General features: G+C 50.8%; 1 protein-coding gene across 1 annotated transcript; it reads right to left on the bottom strand.

The window, feature by feature from the left end:
- Positions 1 to 3,258: 3,258 nt before the first annotated feature.
- Positions 3,259 to 19,343, bottom strand: CD247 (CD247 molecule). Its single transcript, XM_084266772.1, has 8 exons — positions 19,173 to 19,343; positions 13,280 to 13,386; positions 10,766 to 10,819; positions 9,327 to 9,410; positions 8,567 to 8,602; positions 7,538 to 7,594; positions 5,667 to 5,705; positions 3,259 to 4,337 (listed from the first exon to the last, which is right to left on the bottom strand). Exons 1-8 carry the CDS (start codon positions 19,255 to 19,257, stop codon positions 4,272 to 4,274), a joined length of 528 nt encoding a protein of 175 aa, XP_084122898.1. The 5' UTR covers positions 19,258 to 19,343; the 3' UTR covers positions 3,259 to 4,271.
- Between the last annotated feature and the right edge of the window lie 512 nt (positions 19,344 to 19,855).

Below are 19,855 nucleotides of genomic sequence, written 5' to 3'. Positions count from 1 at the left end.
TTTGTTTTGTTCTTTTAAAATTTCCAGCCAAAACCAAAGATTTCCTAATGATTGTATAAACTCAAAACAAACAAACAAACCAAAGACAAAGGGCGTCTTCAGCACCAAGCCCACCTGTGAGGCCAGGCCGGGCCAAGGGTCTCAGGTCCAGCCTGGAGGGGCTGCCCCAGGCAAGGGGCTGCTGCCCCGGGCCCAGACCCCCCAAACCGCCCTAGGAGGAAACTTGCCACCCCGGGGGTGAAATCCGGGGCGCTGGGAAGGGGTCGGCTGGCTGGGGGCTTCGCAAGTGGGTTGAGGAGCTGAAGACTTGGGCGCAGGATTGGCTGCTCTGCTGGGTGCTTTAACCCTCTGGGGGCTGGGTGATGTTGATTAATACACGCTGAGGTGCACTTCTGAGCTTCCCCCCTCCCCCGTCACTGCTTGGAAGAGGCTGTCCTGTTGTGAGAAATCCCTGGAAGAAGAAGAAGCAGCTTTTCATTTCTCCTCTAGTTCCTTTTTTCTAGATTTCTTTTATTTTTGCAGCACCACTGTGCAACTATGCATTGTATTTCTCAACCTTTTATGCTAGGTAGATGCCTGTGACTTTTTAACTTTTGGGGGGGGGTTGCAAATGGAGGAACTTTTTACATGGATCTTTTTAATCTCAGTTGATTGGGGGGTGTTTGGTTCTAGGGTCATACAAGCTCTATCCCAAAGCAAAATCCAAATGTTAATATTATTAGCCTGATGCAGATACCAAAGATAATTTCTTTCCTGCAGAACCTTAGACTTGTGTATTAAGTACGATTACCCAGCACTTGCATTAGTCTAACCTCAGTAATTCCAAAGCTTAGATGTATATTTTGGTATATTTCTGGGATATTAAAAAATTGTCGTTTAAATTCTTGTTTGTTTCAGTGTAATGCTCTTAAAGTCATAGCATGGAGATAACTGAACTTGTCCTATTCTTAGTAGTTTGAAATAATAGTATTTTTGTATGTTTTGGGTGTGTCTATGTACGTATTAACATAACAGTTTTCACTGCCTAGGTGTTCATAAATAATAAAAAGAAAACCAACTAAGGGTTTTTAAACTGTACATAATATTCCATGAGGAATTTCCACCAGACCGCCAATTCGGATCGCATTTTCACTGACGGCCGCTCCCAACTGGGATTCTTTCTTTCTTTTTAAAGAGACAGCATCTTCTTTTGTTTCCCCCCGTACCTGAGGTTCTTTCTCAGCGTGAAGGGGTGTTCACGGTTCGGAAGGGATGGGCCAAAGCGGGAGCCGCTTAAATTTTCCTTTAAAAAAAAAAAAACAAAAAACAAACCCAAAAAAAAAAACCCCCAAACCAAAAAAACCCCCAACCTCGAACACGGGGGAGCTGGAGAACCAGCCCCCTCTTCAGAGCCCGGCGGTAGTTTTCAAAGAGGCGGCGGTGACTTGTGAATGTCTGCAGCCCCCGGGCGCTCCCTTTCCGCTCTAAAGAAGAGAAACTTCGAGTCTTAATGGTTTCACTGCTCCGTGCTGCTGCCACTGACCCGGCTGGGAGGGTCCTTCCTCCCGCCCTTCCCCAGGTGTGGCTCTTCTGCGCCTCAGGACAGCGGCACCTGCACCAGCAGCACCCTTGAAATCGGGGGGGACGGGAGGCCCCCCACATAGGAAAACCCGGACCCAAACGCAACCCAAGCTTTCTTTTCTCCCGAGACTGAAATGTGAGAGTCCCACACATTTCAAAACCTTGCTGATCACACTAGGGGTGAGGAGGAAGGTGAAATGCTGTCTCTTTAAAGATGTCCTTTATTATTATTATTATTATTAATTATTATTATTATTATTTTCCCAGTGGTTGCCTACAGATAGCTGTAGGCATTGAGAGATTGTGTAGATTACAGTAAATCAGAATGAAACGGTAGATTTTGTGTAGATGCATTTGTCTGCTGTAATTTTTTATATATATTAAACTTACTGTAATTGTACAGTTCATTTCTGTTGTAAACATCATTAAACCATTTTCCAAGTGTTTTAACATGTACTCCCTTGTTTGTCGTTTTTAAACGCTGTGTCGCGGGGAGGCCAGTGCCCCTTCCCCAGGCTTGGAGATCACTCCCGCGCGCTCTCCCTTGTGCTCCCTGCCTGGTCGAGATGGGGGCAGGGGAGGGGTAAGCCCCTCCACCCTGGGTTTTGGGCTTTTCTCCAACTCGTATACCATCAACTCCTCAGTGGAAAACTGGCTCCAGTGGCTTCCTGAAGGCAGAGAGATGCCCATGGTGAGTGTGCCCAAAACAAGCCTGGGGTGCTTGGCGAAACTGAGACCCGTTTGTACATAAAGAGCAGGAAGGTGACCTTTTCCCCCCATGGATTTCTTCCCCATTGGTTGGTGGTTGGCATTTGATGACTGTTGAAACTTTTGCCTTCTGCACCTTGCAAATCTGGGTGGCTGATTGTTTATATATATATATATATACACATATATATATATGCACATATATATATTTTTAAAAATCTATTTTCAGCACTCTCTGGTCGTGCACCGAGAACACACGCGCTTTGCAGCAGCAACTTTACTGCAGCCTTCAGCCCAGCCCTTGGAGGTATCGCCTGGGTTTTTCTTGTCATTGCAGAAGGAATGTAGGGACGGCTGTGCCAAACACGCTCACGGCTGTTCATGAGGTGTCTCAGTGCATTTATTATCCTACCCCCCCCACCCCCACCCCCACCCCACCCCCCCACTTCAGTGTCTCTGAAATACCCCTCAAAAGCTCTGCCCCCCCCCCCCCCCCAGCAGCTGCAGTTCCCTGCTGAAGAAGTTGGGTGCAGCCTTATTTGCTGAGCAGCAATTTCAGTGAGTCTTTCTGCTGCTAACCCAACATGTAACCCCCTCGGGGCAGGGCCCATGCTGCAGCTCCTGCTCTCCCAGCCTCGAACTGTGGTCTGGTGGGACAGCAGAAGGAAGGGGTGAGCACCTGACTCAAGTTAAAATACCCTTTATTTTGCCAGGCTGGTCTTGCCCTTGCTGAGTTGCGCATGGGCTCTGTTGCTCAGTCTGGGATGTCACTGGCAAAACTGTGGCTGTAGCAGGCAGCAAGTGCCCCACTGCTACCTGGGCTTACAGCATTTTTTCCAATATCCCATCCCACCTCTCGGGTCGTGGTTGGGAGCACCTGGCAGAAGACCACTTGCCCAGGAGAGGATGCTGCTGTGAGCAAACATGTCCAGCTAAAGAGCTTGTACCATTCCCACAGCTGCTGCAGGCACACACACACGGGTCTTTGATGCTAACTTTATTAAATCATCAACAATGCATTACAGTTAATGAACTAACATCTCTTTGGAATGATACCTGCATCATCTTTTAAAGGAAACCTGATGACAGACTAGTTTGGAAACTGCGTTCACGGAGGCTGTTGCATGGTGGCTGTTGCCCAGAAGTGACAGTTGGGGCCTGTCCCTGCCATCAGAAGTCCCGCATCCTCTCCTACAACTGTCACTGTGGAACAGGCACCCCATAAATGCTGCTCAGCGAGGGGGCAGAGGCCTCAGCCAAACCCTTCAGGCAACAGGGATTCTCCGAGGTGAGTTCTCTTGGCTTTTGCTGTATTACTGGTCTCTCTGTACCAGCATCCCCTCTCCTTGTTTTCATTGTAATGGGTCCCTATTCCGCCTTCTGAGAAGTCTCTTTGGACGGTTACCTGGCTCTTGTTCAGCTCCAGGTGCTGGAGCCACAGCTCCTTCTTTGCTTGGAGCTCGGTGCTGGTGTTCGTTGTACCGAAAGGCCGGCCTCTGTCCTCTGTCCTCCACTGCAGTAACAGCCCCTCACTTCTCGTAAGTAAAGCAAAAACAACAGTCCCCTGCTGAAGCAGGTCTACTATACCTAAAGCAAAAGGTTTGGCTGGCCGCTGTCAGATAGCCTAAAGATAAATACCACAGGAGGGAAGTACAGCCCTAATGCAACGAAGCCGTAATTGCAGGTCTTGGTGCCCCCCAGGACAAGACAGAGCTACAGCAACAGCCACATTAGTTGGGGTGCTCTGGTCCCGCAACACCACCCTTACAAAAACCAGCCTAATAACCACAATTACCGGAACCAACTGTACAGGTATGTACATTTTAATAGCTGAAGCTTGCAGTTACACGACGCAGCAGGGAAGGGAGAAGGGCCTGACCAAGTCCAGGCGCGTATTCCCTCTGCGTACCAACCAAAGGAGGGTGTGGCATGAAGAAAACCCCTCTCCCCTCCCCAAAGCAGGGGGCACCTCTCGCCATGCCCGCCCCCAGCACAACTCCCACTTAGCGGGGGGGCAGGGTCTGCATTTGCAGAGCAGCGTAAGTGTCCTTGGTCGCTGCACTGAGGCCCTGGAAAAGAGAAAAACCAGGTGAGCTACCAATGCGAGTACTTGGTTCTCCCCAGCTGACTGGGAATGGGACAAGTGGGGGTCAGGAGTCCAATTCTCAACTTTAATTTATTTTGTTCCTACAGAGGCTTTTAGCCACGAGCATCTCCTTAGTCCTTGTCACTTACCTGAAGGCAAGAAGCAACCTGGGTAGCTGCTATGAGCGTATGGCTGGAGCAATTCGTCCTAACTGGTTATGTTCTGTTTGCACACTATTGCAGGTTAAGAGCTAATTAATGCCAGCGTGACCTTTGCCTGGTACCTAAATGAACAGACCTCCAATCGTAAGCTCTGGTCTCTGCCCTTCTCCCCTGCGCTTTGGAAGGGAAGTCAGAGGCAACTCCTGGTAAGTTGGCTGCGGGGTCTCAGGTGGCTACGCGCCCTGGGGAGCATCGCTTCCCACCCCTTCCTGCAACACAGTAGTCCTCCTCCTGCCAGGCTGCTCTGGAGGGGGTCAGGCAGCTGTGACGTGCATGTTACAGATCCCTGCTGCAGCCGTGGAGCTGACTACTCCAAGAGTGGGGCAGCAGGACATGTCAGGGAGTTGCAGGTCAGCCCAGGAGGCTGCTGGAGCAGAGGTACCTGGGGCTTCTGAGAGCAAGGGTTTGGTAAGACACGGTGCCTGCTTGCAAAACTTTTTGCTCCCCTGCGCTCCCTTGCTGTGAATATTTAGCAGCACACTGAGCGCACTGGTAAAACGGGGCTGCTCCTCAGCCACCGGTGAGGGCCCGCAGAGCAGGCTGTGCAGGCAGGTAGCCTTAGCTACAACCCAGCCACCTTGCGGGCAAGCGCCCTGCCGCGCGCCGCATCGGAACGGCTCCTTCAGCTGTGTTTCATGTTTGTCACGTGGAGATGCCAGGGACAACGTACAGGCTTCTGCGGGAGTGAAATGCACTTTGGAGCAGTGATGCGTGGCGGCCCAAAGGAGGCCTTACTGATGCAGCACTGGCCCAGAGGCGCTGACCAGCGCGCTCTGCACTGAGATGCTGACAGTTTCCAGTCGTGCAGTGCATGAGTCAGACAGAACCATACGTGTCCTCTGCCCCAGTCAAAAGGTGATTCTCCAAGATGCAGGGCTGCAGAAACCGTTCCTACCACAGCAGCTCAACAAGTGCATCTGCCAGCTGCACTGGGACCCAGGTACCAGCAGCATGGTCTTTGCCCTGAGGCTGAGTGCCTGTCCTCACATCAGCGCTCTGAAAGCACTGCTGCATCATCCAGCAGTTTAGCCTGTGGTGCGATGGGTAACCAGGGGCAGAAGAGGGGAGCAGGTGCCGGATGTGTTGCCTACCTGGTAGACACCGTCGTTCCCTTTGCCTCGCCGCCTCTGCTGCTTCGGGAAAGAAAAGGAAGCATAGATCAGTGAGTGCTCTTCCCATTATGCAAAAGGCAAGAACCCCCTGATGTCCCCCATCCTGTCCTGAGGGTCCGCAGCTGCACTTGGCCTGGACACCGTCTGCGCGGGAGGGAAAGCACCTGCCAAGTCTGAGCCAGCCCAGGCGCGCTGCAAGGGCTGGAGGAGGAAAAAGCAGCAAGGACTGGAAATAAAAAGGAAATCAGTTTGGTTTGCTGACATACTTCTCTATCATACTGGTTTAAAGCTACCCCTTTGACTTACTGTGTGTGTAGAGATTTGGCAGCATTCCTACAGACACCGATTGCTTCGTGTGCAGAAAGCACGCCTGTAAAAAATGGGGCTGTATTTCCTAAGTCGCTGCATGTCAGGTGGTGTCCGAGGGACCCTGCCTTCCCCTGAGCATACAGGGATAAGTAAGTAAAGGAAGATTCTGGCACACACTTGGTCAGCTGTCTAGATGTTCTAGGGACCTGCAGGTCAGGCTGTCTGAGGACAAAGTCACGCAGGATTCAGTGTAACAGGTACCAGGACCGTCACCGTACAAGGAGAGCACACAAGTAGGGTCACTCAGACCTCGTGCTTGAACCCACTTGCTGCTGTGGCAGGGAGGGAGCTGCACGGTTTCCAAGTGAGAACCTGGGCCAGCAGAGCCCCCTGGATGGAGGCTGGCGGGTGGCTGGTTGTAACTGTCCCACGGCAGCAGCACGCTGGTAGCCCAAACATTCCATGACAGCGTGGCAAAGAGTAGTGCCCGCCGCAGTCTGTTAAGTGAGGATGTGCCTAGAAGGAGGCACGGCTTTTGTCCTGAGCCTGCAGCCCCAGCAATAGGATACAAACATGGCGGGACTCTGCGTACTCAGCTTTTAACTGGGCTGGAATGTGGCAGGTGGGCATTAGAATAATTAAAGGGGGAACAGATTAAATGCTGGTGTTGCCTCAGCATTTCTCAGCACTAAACGCTGTTTTGAAATGCCCTTTTTCCCCACTTTTCAGAGGGAAAGGGAAGGTTTCCAATACAGACACTGCCATACCATAAACCCCAGGCAGGTCACAGCAATTTTTCGTTTTGCCATCAGTAGAGCCCCCAGAGGGTTGATTTTTCAGCACGGGCTTCCCTCCCCCAGCAGTTGGTGCTCAGAGCTAAGACTCAGTGTTTGCTGCCAGCTTTAAACCCAACTGATCTGTTCCTTAAACACACGAGCGTGGAGCTGCGGGAAGGAGAATGCTCCCCCGCGGCTGGTCTGAAGACAGGCACAAGGAGGAGCCTGCGACCACTTACTGGTGCCTCTAGTGCAGCCCTGCCAACACAGCCCACCGAGGGGAAACCGTGAGCCTCCAGCTCCGACTTGCTCAGGAGGAACACACTCACCTCCCGTGAGGTGCCGGGCCACGGCCGGTGCAGTGCTTGAAACTTCAGCTTCTCCTCACCCACCTCATACCCCCCGCTGCCTCAGCTGAGGCAGCCGCCAGAATTTCGCTGTCCAACAGCTGACATTATTCACCCTGCTGGTGTAGGGGCCGCCTTTCTGATGCTGATGGGACAAAGCTTCCTGTCGGATCCCCACCGCGGCTCACGGCTGCCGTAACACCACTACACCTGTAACACTACACCTGCAGCCCCTCTTACTGCCACACCGAGCCCCCCGGCTGCTACAGGAATCAGGGACCTGCTCCCAGCAGTCCCAGGAGGTGCTGTGGGACAGCACACAGGGACCTCCTCCTACATGCAGCCAGGGCTGCTGCTCTGGAATTCAATGAAGAATTTTTCATCCCAGGCTTTCAAGAGGAAAGCCAGCTGGACTCACCTCGCCCTTCATTCCAATTTCACTGTACGCCTCGCCCATCTTATCCTTCTGCAGTGTCTGCAAGCGGAGAGGGAGAGAGAGTCAGCGTGGTCCTAGAGAAGCCAAGCCAGCCCCCAGGTGACTGCACTCCAAGCTGATGCCTCTGGGACTGCCTTGCCTTCAGTATATTCCAGAGGAGAAGGGACAGTGGTGGGACTTGACAGAGAAATAGATGCATTGAAATAGATGCTATACATGGTCAAATCGGCTTTGCCAGCTCCCAACACTGACATGAATACAACTGTCCCCTCAAGCGAGGCATTTCTCTGGACTGTCGCCAGACACCACAATCACAGCTCTCCAAAGAAAAGCTTTAAGCAGTGCTTGCTGATGAGACAGACCCAAATGTGCAGCTCGGGTTTCCCTTTTCCCTGGGCCCAACACTGCAGGGTGAAGGTTCAGAGAGAGGGGAGCTCGCGTCCAGCCTCCAGCCAGGGAAGCGATTCTGAAGTGCTGTGATCAGAGTGCCCGAGTCAACACCCATGAAGGCCGGTGTTGGGAAGCAGCTCATCCCTCAGCAAGCACCACACACCCAGACAGACCCAAGTTAAGCTGTGAGCCTTAGCATTCCTGTATCTAGCCTTGGGAGCACAGAGTTAAATCAATGAAGTCAGGAGGCACCTAAGCAGCCATTCTGGGGTACCCAGACCTTGTCAGGGAGGCTGCAGAGCAAGCACACAGAACACTGCAGCACCAGCCACATGGCACAAGGGTTGGTTAGTTGCCAGTGGCTAACACAAAGGGATCAGCAGGTGTCTTGATCCAAATTCTTTTCCCCATCTGGCAAGGTTTTGCTCCTGGCACAGAGAAGGGAACAGGAACTTTCTTGAAAAAAAAGGGGGGTGAGGAAATGGGGAGGGGCCAGAAGGGAAGTCTTTGAAAGCAGTTGCTAAATTGAAATTATGTAGGGGGGGGAAGTCTCCTATGAAACAGAATCTCCTCTTTCAAGCCACCCCTCCCTCTCCTCTCCCTCCGGTTCTCTCTACTCACAGTGTAGACGGTGTCCTGCGGGTTCTTTCTCCTCTGCTGTAAAAGAAAAGAAGAAAGCTGCCCACGTGTTGCACCAGCAGCATTCCCAACCCCTTCCGTGGGCCCGTGCACTTGCTCTGAGGCACAGCCACGGTGCTACAGACGTGCTGCACCCCCGAGAGCCCACCTCATCTCCACCCCAAAGGCTCTGTTAAGACAACCTCTTCTCTGGAAAAATGAATTTTAATAATTGCTAAAGCCTATCTCCTCTCTGCTTGATCCCCACAGCTGTTACCTGCAGGCAAGCCCCACACACTGATGCAGAAGGTTTCCCCTCCCTCTTCTTTCGAAACTGTTGGGCTCTGCAGCAGCAACAGTTGTTTTGGCTGCCGCTTTCCTTTGATGCCGCTTGTTTGGCGGCGTCACATGCAGCGAGCTCTGGTGAAACACCCACTCCCGCCTTGCCTGCCCCACATCCGCCCCAAGCCTGGGTGTCACTTCCTATTCTGGGTGGCTGCGAGCTCTCAGCAGAGTGACAGGGGGGCCACGAGGGGTAAAGATCAAAGGGGAAGTGGGGGGGGCGGGGGGGGGAGGGGGGAGGTTTACTCTTGCCAGCCACCCGAGTTACTACACAGATTTTGCCGTTCCCCTCTCCAGGAAGGCAGGGGTGCTTTGCAAACACCCGATGAGTGCCTGTGTGTCTGAGAGGCGGGTAGACACGAGAAGGAAGGAACCAGAGTGAAAGAAAGAAAGGAAAAGGTGTGGGGGGAGGGGGAGTTACCTGGTGTCTCCCACCCATCTCGGGGTCTGCACCTCGCTTTGCCCCCAGGACATCGTACTCGTCTCTGTGTCCGCGGGACAGTTTCTGAGGCGAGAAAGCAAACACAGGCGGGCTTTACGGTCACCAGAAAATACACCTTGACTTAACACAGGTAAAGAAAGGGAGCCCAGTTTGGTGCCCAACTTCATGAGTATTGTAACGGAGCTACAAGTTGTGGTTTCTGTCCTTCAGCCCTGGGAACAGCACCGAGTGGTTTGTGCAGCACAAGGCTGGGAGCCATTGCGTTTAGAGCCCTTTTTAAAGTGGGACTGGGCTGAAAATGAAAGCGTGTGAGAGGGCAGGAGCCTGGCTTCCATGCTTTCTGGCCCACTGGTGGCTGCAGATCCACGAGCTGGGATTTTTTCTTGTGGAACAGCTTGTCTAAACTGTAGGAATTTTGTATGCAAACACGTATCTTGCGTGGGAAAGGTTACTTGGGAGAGGGCAAAGGAGAGCTTTCAGGTCAGAACAACACAGCTGACAATGCTACTGAAAAGGTGACAGGCAACGCAACGCGGCTTGAACCAAATAAAACCCCACGCATTAGCGTTCATACATCACACAGTTAAGCAGTAGAACTCATCACAGGATGTGGCTATGGTCAAAAGCGTGAGAGAAAAAAATTAAAATCAAAAGACAACCAGACATAGCAAAAATAGCTACAGTTTAATGCTGCCATGAGTGAGCAATTTAGCTAGGAAGGACAGACAGGGTCTTGTCCCTGTCCTCTTTCACTGCCTAAAGAGCCATGGGATGCTGGTGCCATCAGGGCACAGTGGAGAGGTGCACCTCTGGTACAACAGGTCCCGCTGCAGGGCAGCAGGTAAAGCCTGGGGACAACCGGGCTGTGATGACTCAGGCTCCACACACTTGATAGTGGAGCTACAGCCGCCCAGAGTCAGCCATGCAACATTCCTGGGTGCTTGTCTTTCCTCCAGTCCACATCAAATAACACCAGCAACACAGGCAGTGGCATGCCTGGGAGGCACCTGGGGAATGGCCTTCAGCCAAAGCTGCAAGCCAGCTGCAGAGGGCCGGGTGTAAAATTGGGGTGTGCATGTCATACTTAATGGCCCCGTGGCTGCAGCCACCCACTCACAGAGCTCTCGCGGGTGCATCACATGGCGCAGCACACCGAGCACTGTGCCTGAAGCAGTCTGGCTGAGACCACAGCGGGCACTGGCAGGCCCCATATCTAGCCAGCACCCAGCGGGTAAGCGAGAGCAGGAGCTGCCCTTGTTGGGTTTTCCCTTTCCCCCTCAGAGCTGCTGCTGCACGCTGGGTACAGGCCTTCCTTGAGCCAGGTCATCCAAAGGTTTTCTGATCTGCTGCCTCCAAGCGCTCGACAAGGTCCCTCTGGGCAGCAGATGTGAAACACCCAAACCCCAGTAGATACTTACGTTATACACGTCTTCTTGTCCTGGCTGCAGCTGTGGTTCAGAGGGCTGGCTAAGCTGGAAGAGAAACTGTACTGTGAGCAGCGAGACAGTGGCTCCATTCAGTCCTTTCATTCCCTCTCTCCTACAGATTCCTCAGAAAAAGGGAACCCCCCCCACCCATGGGAGCTGTGGGACTACAGGCAACACAAGCCCCTGCTGTACCAGCACTTTTATCTGCACAGCAGGTTGCTCTCAGCGGCCAGGGCACTTGGCTACTCAAAGCATCTGGGTTTGGGTTGGGTTGCATTTTTTCCCCCTGCTGCTTTCGCATTCCCATTCCTTGCATATCATGTGCCCAGAGCTGTGGGATGGGGCTACTGGAAGTGGCTCCATCAGGCTAGAAAATCGTAATTGCAGCCTGTGTTCAGAAAAACTGGGTATGTGGGGCTCCTGGCAACCAAAGGCACCTCTGAGACTCTGGTCATCCAGTAAAAGTACTGCCTGCCCAGTTCCTGGGCATCCTCAGCTTCAGAGGGTGCAGGGGATCCCCGTGCCCCTCAGGAGCAGCACCTGGCTTGCAGGGCTGCAGTGCCACCACGTTAAGTGGACACAAGCGGCAACTAACAAAGAGGTGAAGGATTTCCCTTCTGTAGTTACTATTTGTCTTGGCTCCTCATGGTATTTATGAGCAGCCAATCGCTAAGCCAAACCTGCAGGTAAACAGGGCAGATCTAGGTCAATGAGAGCAGCTACTTTGTACTCCAGTCTTCTCAAAAAACAGCATCAAACCACACTCCATAGTGCTTTAGCCTCTTGAGTTGCTGCCATATGCTAAAGGCGTCTTTTAAAGCAACTTTCTAGCTAGGTTGGTATTCAGGCATAGGATAAACTTGACTTCGTCTTTTAAAATCCTATTTGTAGTAATTACACGCTCCAGCCCTTTCTCCATGAACAGGCCATTCTCATCTGTGAACCTTTGGTGGGACCATGTTTCTGGCAACAGAGCCTAGGTGTTGGCTGTACGCCCCATCAGCAAAAAGCTCCCAACAGAGAGGAGGCTGAGACCCGGATAAAAGTCTCCACAAAACATTCCTTTGGCCAGGAGGTGAGGTACAAGGTATGACACAGCTTGTAAGACTTATAAAAATGTCCTAGGATTGGGACAAGACAGACACCCCTCAGAAAACGCCCCTTGGTGTGCTCCACAGTGGTGTTTCAGACCTGGAGGTGAGAGCTGCTGCCTCCCACCAGGAGCCGATTCCAGCTCAGCAGGGAGCCCACGCAGGAGAAACCACACACATTTCTGCCCCCCAGCAGCAGCTGAAGGCGGGCTCTGGGTGGGGAAGGAGGAGCAGCGCTATGGCCGCGGCAGCTGCCCGTGGCAGGTTCACACTCCTCCTCGGAGGCTTCGCCAAGTCCTCTGCAGCTGTCACGCTCTCCTGCCCCGCGCCAAGCGCAGAGCCCAGCTCCAGCCAGCAGGTACAGCACCTGCCCTGCCTGCCCCAGCACCTCGGCTCTCGAGCAGCCTCAGGAAGGCCTCCAGCCCCAGAGCAGCACTTTCACCTGCAGTCAGGATTCACACAAGCGACAAAAATGTTTCTCCGTTGCTGTTACTGAGTTCTGCTCGTTTCCTCCAAGCTTCCCTCCCTTCCTCCTCCCCTCCCTCCTGGTTCAGCGCTGGCTTTGCAGTCCTGAGAAATGACCCCACCAGGGAGCCGGTGGGACACCATCAGCAGCACATCATCACCGTGCTGGTGATCTCAGCCCCGGCCTGGCCAGCAGCAAGCCAAGATCCCAGGCACAGCAAGCCTTTGCTTCTGTGGGGGAGGCTGAGCCAACTGTGCAGACAGCAGCCACGGCACCTTTTGTCCTGCTTAGGCTTAGCTGAAAGCACCACTGCATTGGAGTGCCCCATGCCAGGGAGAGGCAGAGCACCCCTCCCCTATGATTAGCAGAGGTCTCAGAGCACACACGGTCTGGAAACGTACGTGTCTCCATCACATGAAGTTACCTTCCTCCATGGAAGCATACTAAAGCTACTAGATGTTGACCAGCTACTGGAGGGTAACAACAGCCCATCAAGCTATGTACATCCCCACCCCGACCTCCTCTCCTGTGGTGGTTTGGGTTGTACCATTTGCACTCATGCTATCAAAGATACCTGACTTCTTGGGAGAGTTGAATACATCTTTGGCAAGCTCGGTGTTTATCCTGAATATTCTGCATATCCCCTCCTCTCTTTCCAAGGACAAAGCAGCAGAAGAAACCACATCACTGCTCATCAGGCAAGCCCCAGCTACAATATCCAGAATCCCTGACTCCATCCAGAACTGTAGCTTAGGACAGTGACTTAGGAGCCCTCAGAAAGAACTCCCCCAGAGTTAACACTGGAAAAGGAGGAAAATTTTTAAAAAGATAAAATAATAAAAAAGTCTTATTCTAAGAAAGATGCTTCCTCTCCACACCAGCTTTCCAGCCAAGCCCAACCTCTTTACAGCACTAAAGCCAAATGCATCAGTGTTTGGATAGACTGACCTTTGCTTTCACAAAAAGGGCTGTTATGACGACTGCGTAAATGAAGAGGAACCCATCCAGTAAGTAGCAGAGTCTTGGGTCTGTCAGTCCAAGAACCGGTGCAGCATCTGCATAGAAAGGTGAGATACGTCAGCAAACAAGGCCACCTGTGTCACTGAGTGCTTGATGGCATCAGTGTGGCAGTGATGTATGAAACAATGGCCAGTATGAGAGCAAGCCCATCCAACTGTAAAGGAGAATAAGAACCACAGTATTAATCAGGTCAGAAAGACCACCGTAGGTCCAGCCCTCTCTCTAGCAGGGCTGGCCAGACCAGGCAGTCCAGGACCTCAGCCAGCTGAGTCAGAGAATTTTCAAGGATGGAAGCGTTTGCAGAGTTTCCCACCCACAGAGTCCAGGCTCTGCTCCCCGTAGCTCACACACAGAGATGAGGGAGCGACCTGAGGAGCTGCATGGAGATAACCAAGGACCGCTAACGCTGCAGGTTTGCTGTCCAGGAAGACCCAGGAACATCTTCTGTAGGGGCTCATTACTGTGCCTGGTAATCAGCTAGAATGTATGTATGAGAAAATAAATCCATTTGGACAAAACATGAAGGAAGAGCTGCTCAGGACAGAACTTTGTGTTAAATGTGAAGAGAGACTGACACTGCCATAGTGAGCTAGAGATCCAGGATGAAATCACTACTCTATTCAGAAGAGGAATTTGAAGAGGCATCTCCTGTATCCCAGGTTCTATACTGTAACCATCAAGCTGCAGTGCTTTCTCTGTGAGTGTTCTATTGAGCTCCCCATGTAGGGATGTTGGAGACCTTTCATCACAAGAAGGGAACTGTGGGCAGGAGAGACAGATCTTCAACCCCAACATCCACAAGATACCTATGAAACACCCTGATGGTACTTTTGGCTTTAGGAACATTTTAAAATTAAATTCCCTGTGCAGGAGCCTCAACTGTCTGCCTCTTGTTAGGTGGATCCCTCCAAAGATACTTTTACTTTTTATTTGTTTAAAAGGCAGTGTTCACAGGAGAAAAATCTAGTACTACTCTAATTGTGAGCTCGATAAAATAGTTATTCAGAAGATACTGATGTTTATTTCCTAGTCAACATCATATGTTTATACCTGACTACATCTAGCAGGGCTCAGTGATATGGTTATTTTTCAGCAGCTAAAATTGATGAAACTGCCCCTGCATCAGTTCATAAACATGTAGAAAGTTCACACATTTGGCTAAAAAAACCCCGAATTAATAATAAAAAGGTCCAGAAGGCTAAGTAGCTATAGATCAAATAATGCAGCTCCAGGTCCATCCCCAAAGGAAAAGCTGAGTTGCAGTGTTATTAAAAAAAACCCCAAAAAACAACCCACAAAAATAACCCACCCCACTTAAAAATGAATCTGAGATGTCTTTTCTCTTTTGAACTCATTCCAATTCTTTTTTACAAAGCACAAGAATGATCAAGAGCCTGTGAAGCCAAATTGAAAAGAATTAGTATGATTCATCTCCTTCCTAAGTGCAGCAGGTCTTATTAACCAGATGTGCTGGAGGGTAGCCGAACCACTCCCTGCAGCTTCAAGGTGCTGAATGACTCCAGTGCCGAGAGTGGGGCCATCCTGCATGCCAGGGATCTCTCCCTTGCTCATCAGGGCACTCTGGTGAGCACATTAGAAGCAGCTTGCAGGTGACATGCAGGCAGCCCACCCTCACCCCTGTGAGGGAGCTGCCTTCGCAGAAATGCAGCGAGGATGCCTGTCGCACTGCTCAGGTGTGCGATCTGTACAAAGCCTGGCCCAAAAGCTCAGTCTGGCTGCTTGGTAATGCAACTGTAAACGCTCAAGCAGGTGATGCTACAATCACTGTTCCCACTGAGAGCCCAGCACAGCCAGGAAAAAAAAAAAAGCCCATTTCCAAACAGAAGATTTCTTTGCTTGTCTGAACGGGGAGTTTGGTGGGTTTGGGTTTTTTAACCATGTGTTTAGAAACAAGTCTATGGAAATAAATTAAGATTAGGATCCTAGATCATTTTCCTTCTTGCTCTCTTCTCTTATTTCTATTTGTTAAAAAGTAAGGCTCAAAGCATTTCATGAACAATAACCTTCACCACATTTGTTTCAGGATTATAAACCCTCATATACACGGGGTAAACGGAGACAGAAAGATTGTCATTTGCCTGACACTGTAAACCAACAAACAAGCGGAGATGACTTTCCTAAAGTTTTTCTTCTAAACAGTTACAGGAAAGTATTTTATGCCAGATCTGGTTCAACACAAAACCAGCTTGAGTCACATTAGACTTGGTAGCTAAAATGCAGCACCAGGGAATACAGCCATAGAGCACCCAGAGGCAATTTGTTTCTAGCCATAATTCAGCTGCCTTCATGCAGTGCAGCAGTCTGTCCCAGCACACCCTGGCCTCAAGCTGGATGTGTCCAGAGGCAGCTCAAGGTTTTCCAGCTCTACACCCAGATCAGAAATATGATGTCAGGAAGGCAAACAGCTCAGCACAGAGCCAGGAAACCTGGGGGCATCTGACAAGCTGCTGAAGAAGGCTTTGGAGATCCTTGCCCTGACTCCCCTCTTCCTGTACCAAAACAGGGCATGTTCTCACGGTCTTCTCAAGTCCAGTATTTCTCCAGCACTAACAGACTCCCAGACCAGGAGGAGCTCAAGCCAGAGACACAGAGGAGTATGGAGGAGAAGTCAAGAGTGCAATGGACTTAGCTGCTGCTCGGTGTGAGCCGTGGTCAGCCATGGCTGACTCTGTGGAGCTGCCCAAGCACCAATATGGTGCTTGCCTGTGGCAGCCTGGCCTCTGGCACCCCAGGTAATGGATTAAATCTCTCCAATGAGGGACATCCCGCTAGGCATAGGCTGGCTGTGATGATTCCTGGAAAAATATTTATTGAGAGAATGATGAAGTCCAACTTTCAGAAACAAACCAATAAACAAACCAAAAGTCCATGTCTTATGTTTGATTTCCGTATTCTGAAAAGAAAAAAAGTACAAAGCACTTTCTCAATAATAACCTTTGCAACAGCTTTCCGGATTTCAAAGTGAGAGAAAAAAGACAAAAGATACAAAGCTTGTTGAGACAAAGGTCAGAGATACGAAGCATAATGAACAAGTAGCAATTAAAACAGTTAGCATTCCTTCACATGAACAGGATCGGTTTAGGGTTTGAAACTGCTAAAGCGAGGGGGTTACCTCCTCATCAGTGTTTGCACAATGTGCACAAACAGAAGCCCAGAGTCCCTCAGACATCACCAAAAGGCAGTGATACGCTCTGCACCTTACCAGCCCTGAGCAGCGGTTTGGGGGAGGTTGAGGCCCAGGTCACACCACTGCAGTGGATGGGCTGAAAAACAGGTGATGGGAGCCGGGCAGAGCCAGGCCTGCCAGGCCTGTGAGAGCAGTCACACTAAACGAAGCAAGTAATACAGATTTCACTGGTAACTCCCATTCTGTTAACCTTGCACATTACCCAGTGCCTACCATAAGGGGCACATCATCGTTTCATTAATCGTCTACCGGTGTTATACCAGTCCAAATGTCAGCAGTACAGTAAAACAGGCTGGCCAGAGAGGTTGGGGAGTCTCCTCCAGAGATATTTAAGACCCACCTGGATGTGATCCCATGCAATGTGCTGCAGGTGATCCTGCTTTAGCAGGGGGTTGGACTAGATGATCTCAAGAGGTCCCTTCTAACCCCTACCCTGCTGTGATTCTGTGAAAATACAGCAGGGTTTTAAAGCAAGGTGTCTAAGTACAGCCACAGGGCACAGCGAGGTCACAGACCATCAGGGTCTACAGTTACATTGCAGTGTAAATTATGTGATGCTTACGTGGTTCAGACAAACAGCATCTCTCTGTCCAGGCATCAGAAAGGAGTTGAATCAAAAGCCAACATCTAGATACACAAATACACAGGGGCTTAAGGATGAGGTCAAAGCGGTGCCATTTCTCAGGAGGAAAGCAAGCTCTGAAGGAACAGCAATTGGAAGGTTTGCACTGCTGCTCACTATGTGCTCCTATGCAAGTAGCTGCACAGTTAGATCTCCCACTGCACAGCAGGGACATTTACCTAAAGATTACTGGGATGTTAAGGAAAACTAGAAACAAACTATGCAACTCACAGCAATAGGGAATTACGTGTGGGGCTTTTTAGGAGTTCGTAGAGGAGAAGCTGTGGAAAGCTTTGTACAAGGAACTGACACAGGCTGGGTCAGTAAGGGGAGCACTGCTGCATTTTTATGACAAGGTTGCCAGCCCCTCTCAACCCCCAGGTGCCTGCCACCACATCTGGGACTCTTTCCCAAGCTGCGCTGCTGCAGCTGAGAAGTTTCTTCCCAGCGTGGCCACTTCCCAAAGCCTGTATGCCTGGGCACTCTCATGCTGCTGCAGGTGGGTGCACACGCATGCCAGGACCCCAGGCTTGCACACCTTCCCCATCCTGCTCCATGCTCACACCCCCCGAGCAGCACTGCCAGTGCCCCAGCAACAACCCCGCTCCGCCTCTTACTTTTTAAAGGGTCGAGGGGTGGGGGAGGGTAAAAAAAAGCAATTAACACCGAGAAGCGAGTGAGAAAAAACCCTCCAGCAGCAGACCAACTGCAACCCCAATAGCCGAAGCAGAGGAAGCCTGGGGGCCAGCGAGGGAGGCCATGCTGCAGGCACCCGCCTCGAGAGCGCTGCACAGCAGCCCGCCCTGCACGGTGCGGTTTCGGAGAACGGTTTCAATCCCCTGGCTCAGGCCCAGCACCACTTTTCCTGTAGGTGGCCGTGGGTTTATCTCCATCCACCTGCCTGCACGCGCTCCCACAGCCAGGGAGTCCCAAAAACCCACGTCCTGACACTTCCACCCTGCTACAAGGGCATGGCACGACTGGCAGATGCTGCACCCGGAGGCGGCCGGGGCCCTGACCACAGGGCTGGCACGATGCAGCCGGTCCCAGCAGGGATCTGCTGAAGTAAATCACTGAAACGTGGCTGGGATCCTTGAAACACGCTGGTGCGTTTTTTAAAAATAGGATTTTCCCCCCTCTGACAGCTTTAGTGTGCATCTGGATTGAGTTAGACCAGGCTCCCTGGTAAGAGTTTAAGAAATACAGACTCTAACAGAACAGCTGAACTACTTGTAAGTTCAGATCAAATCTGTCCACCATAAAATGTTCTCTCTCCCATGTCCCTCCTTGATTCATTTAAGAGTTTTATTTTTAGGGATTACCACAATTCTGTAACACAGTTATAAATGAAGAGTTTTATCTTCTCTAAAACTGAGTTTCTCAGTGAAGCCCATGAAACCCCAATCCCAGCACGAGAGATTTATTGGTGCAACTGCAGTTCCATCCTAAGGTGTTTAAAGGCAGGAACTGCTGTGCCTTCTCCCAACAGCTGAGAGCTGCCACAGCTCCACACCGGGGTGAAGGCGGCATTTCTGAGAAGCCACCATCCTCCACCAGCAGCAATCCAAAGGACTCATGGTCAATGTATGCCCATCATGTCACTTCTACCCCTTATCTCCCAAAACCCTCTTGCTGCATGTTTGTGTCTCCAGACACCCCCTCGCCCAGGGATAGTCTTTCACACCTGCAGGTGCCACCGTGCCACACCTCAGGCATCCACCAGATTTTTTCTACGGAGGTTAAAGGCAAGGAGAGGTCGGTGAGGTGTCTCTTACCCCCTGCTGCTGTCTGAAAGCAAAACGCTGCACCCAAGATAGCAAAAGGGAAGAGACATGAGCACCCCACATACCACTTTGCTTTAAGCGTATACAGGCTTGCATGGACTAAATGGCTAAAAGCCACCTAAAATTATCCTGTTCATAAAGACATAAATAAAAATCAGGATGTACATTTATATGGTTTTTACTTACATATAGGAATAATAGACAAACCTGGGACACTCCAAGACTGAAGAAGCAGAAGCCAAACCCTTCTCCCCTCAAAAAGAGGCTCCTTTATGACATTGTTTGAGCACATTGATGGAAAAATCTGAGCAGAAACAGCAGAAAGAAGGAAAGGCCTGGATCATACCAAGCATGGCATATTGACAGGTCTGAAGTGCTCAGTAGATGGTTAACAGAAATGAGTGAAGTGACAGGTGTCCCTTTCATCAAAGTGGGTGAAGTCAGGAGGCTTCTCCCTTTACGTGGAGACTAAACATAGCCCTGTTGATCATTAAATTATATTAAGGTTGCAGGGCCAAGCAACACTCTCAACATAAGACTTCCCACTACCATGTCTGCAACACCAAAACTTCTAAGGAAAGACAGCAGGCTCCTAACACGGGAAGATGCAAGGACCCCACCAAACACCATTGAGCTCGCTGACTGAAAATTTTTCCCGGTTTGGTTTTTCATAGCAGCCCTTTGCCTGGGCAGGAAAGATAAGCATCTGTTTACATTACTGTTGGGATGGTTTTTCTTCCTCACCACCACTTCCTTTTATGCCAAGGAGAAAATCTTGTGTTTGTCATCAATACACCATTGTGTATCTATGAAACACAACACTGGTGGAAGCACAGCTCGTGCCCATGAAGTTCAACATTATGGCTTTGCTGTTGTTCTCAGCTTTAAAG

The sequence above is a fragment of the Gallinula chloropus genome (assembly GCF_964237585.1).
Source record: "Gallinula chloropus genome assembly, chromosome: 1".
Classification (NCBI taxonomy): domain Eukaryota; kingdom Metazoa; phylum Chordata; class Aves; order Gruiformes; family Rallidae; genus Gallinula; species Gallinula chloropus.
Note: the sequence above shows the minus strand (reverse complement) of the source record. Positions and strands in the feature narration are given on the sequence as shown.

Coding starts and splice junctions, on each gene's coding strand:
- CD247 (XM_084266772.1), bottom strand. CDS start 19,257: ATGTGCTCAAACAATGTCATAAAGGAGCCTCTTTTTGAGGGGAGAAGG. Junction 9,411..10,765: donor GACAAGAAGACGTGTATAAC/GTAAGTATCTAC, acceptor TTCTCGCCTCAG/AAACTGTCCCGCGGACACAG. Junction 7,595..8,566: donor CGCAGGACACCGTCTACACT/GTGAGTAGAGAG, acceptor CTCCGCTTGCAG/ACACTGCAGAAGGATAAGAT.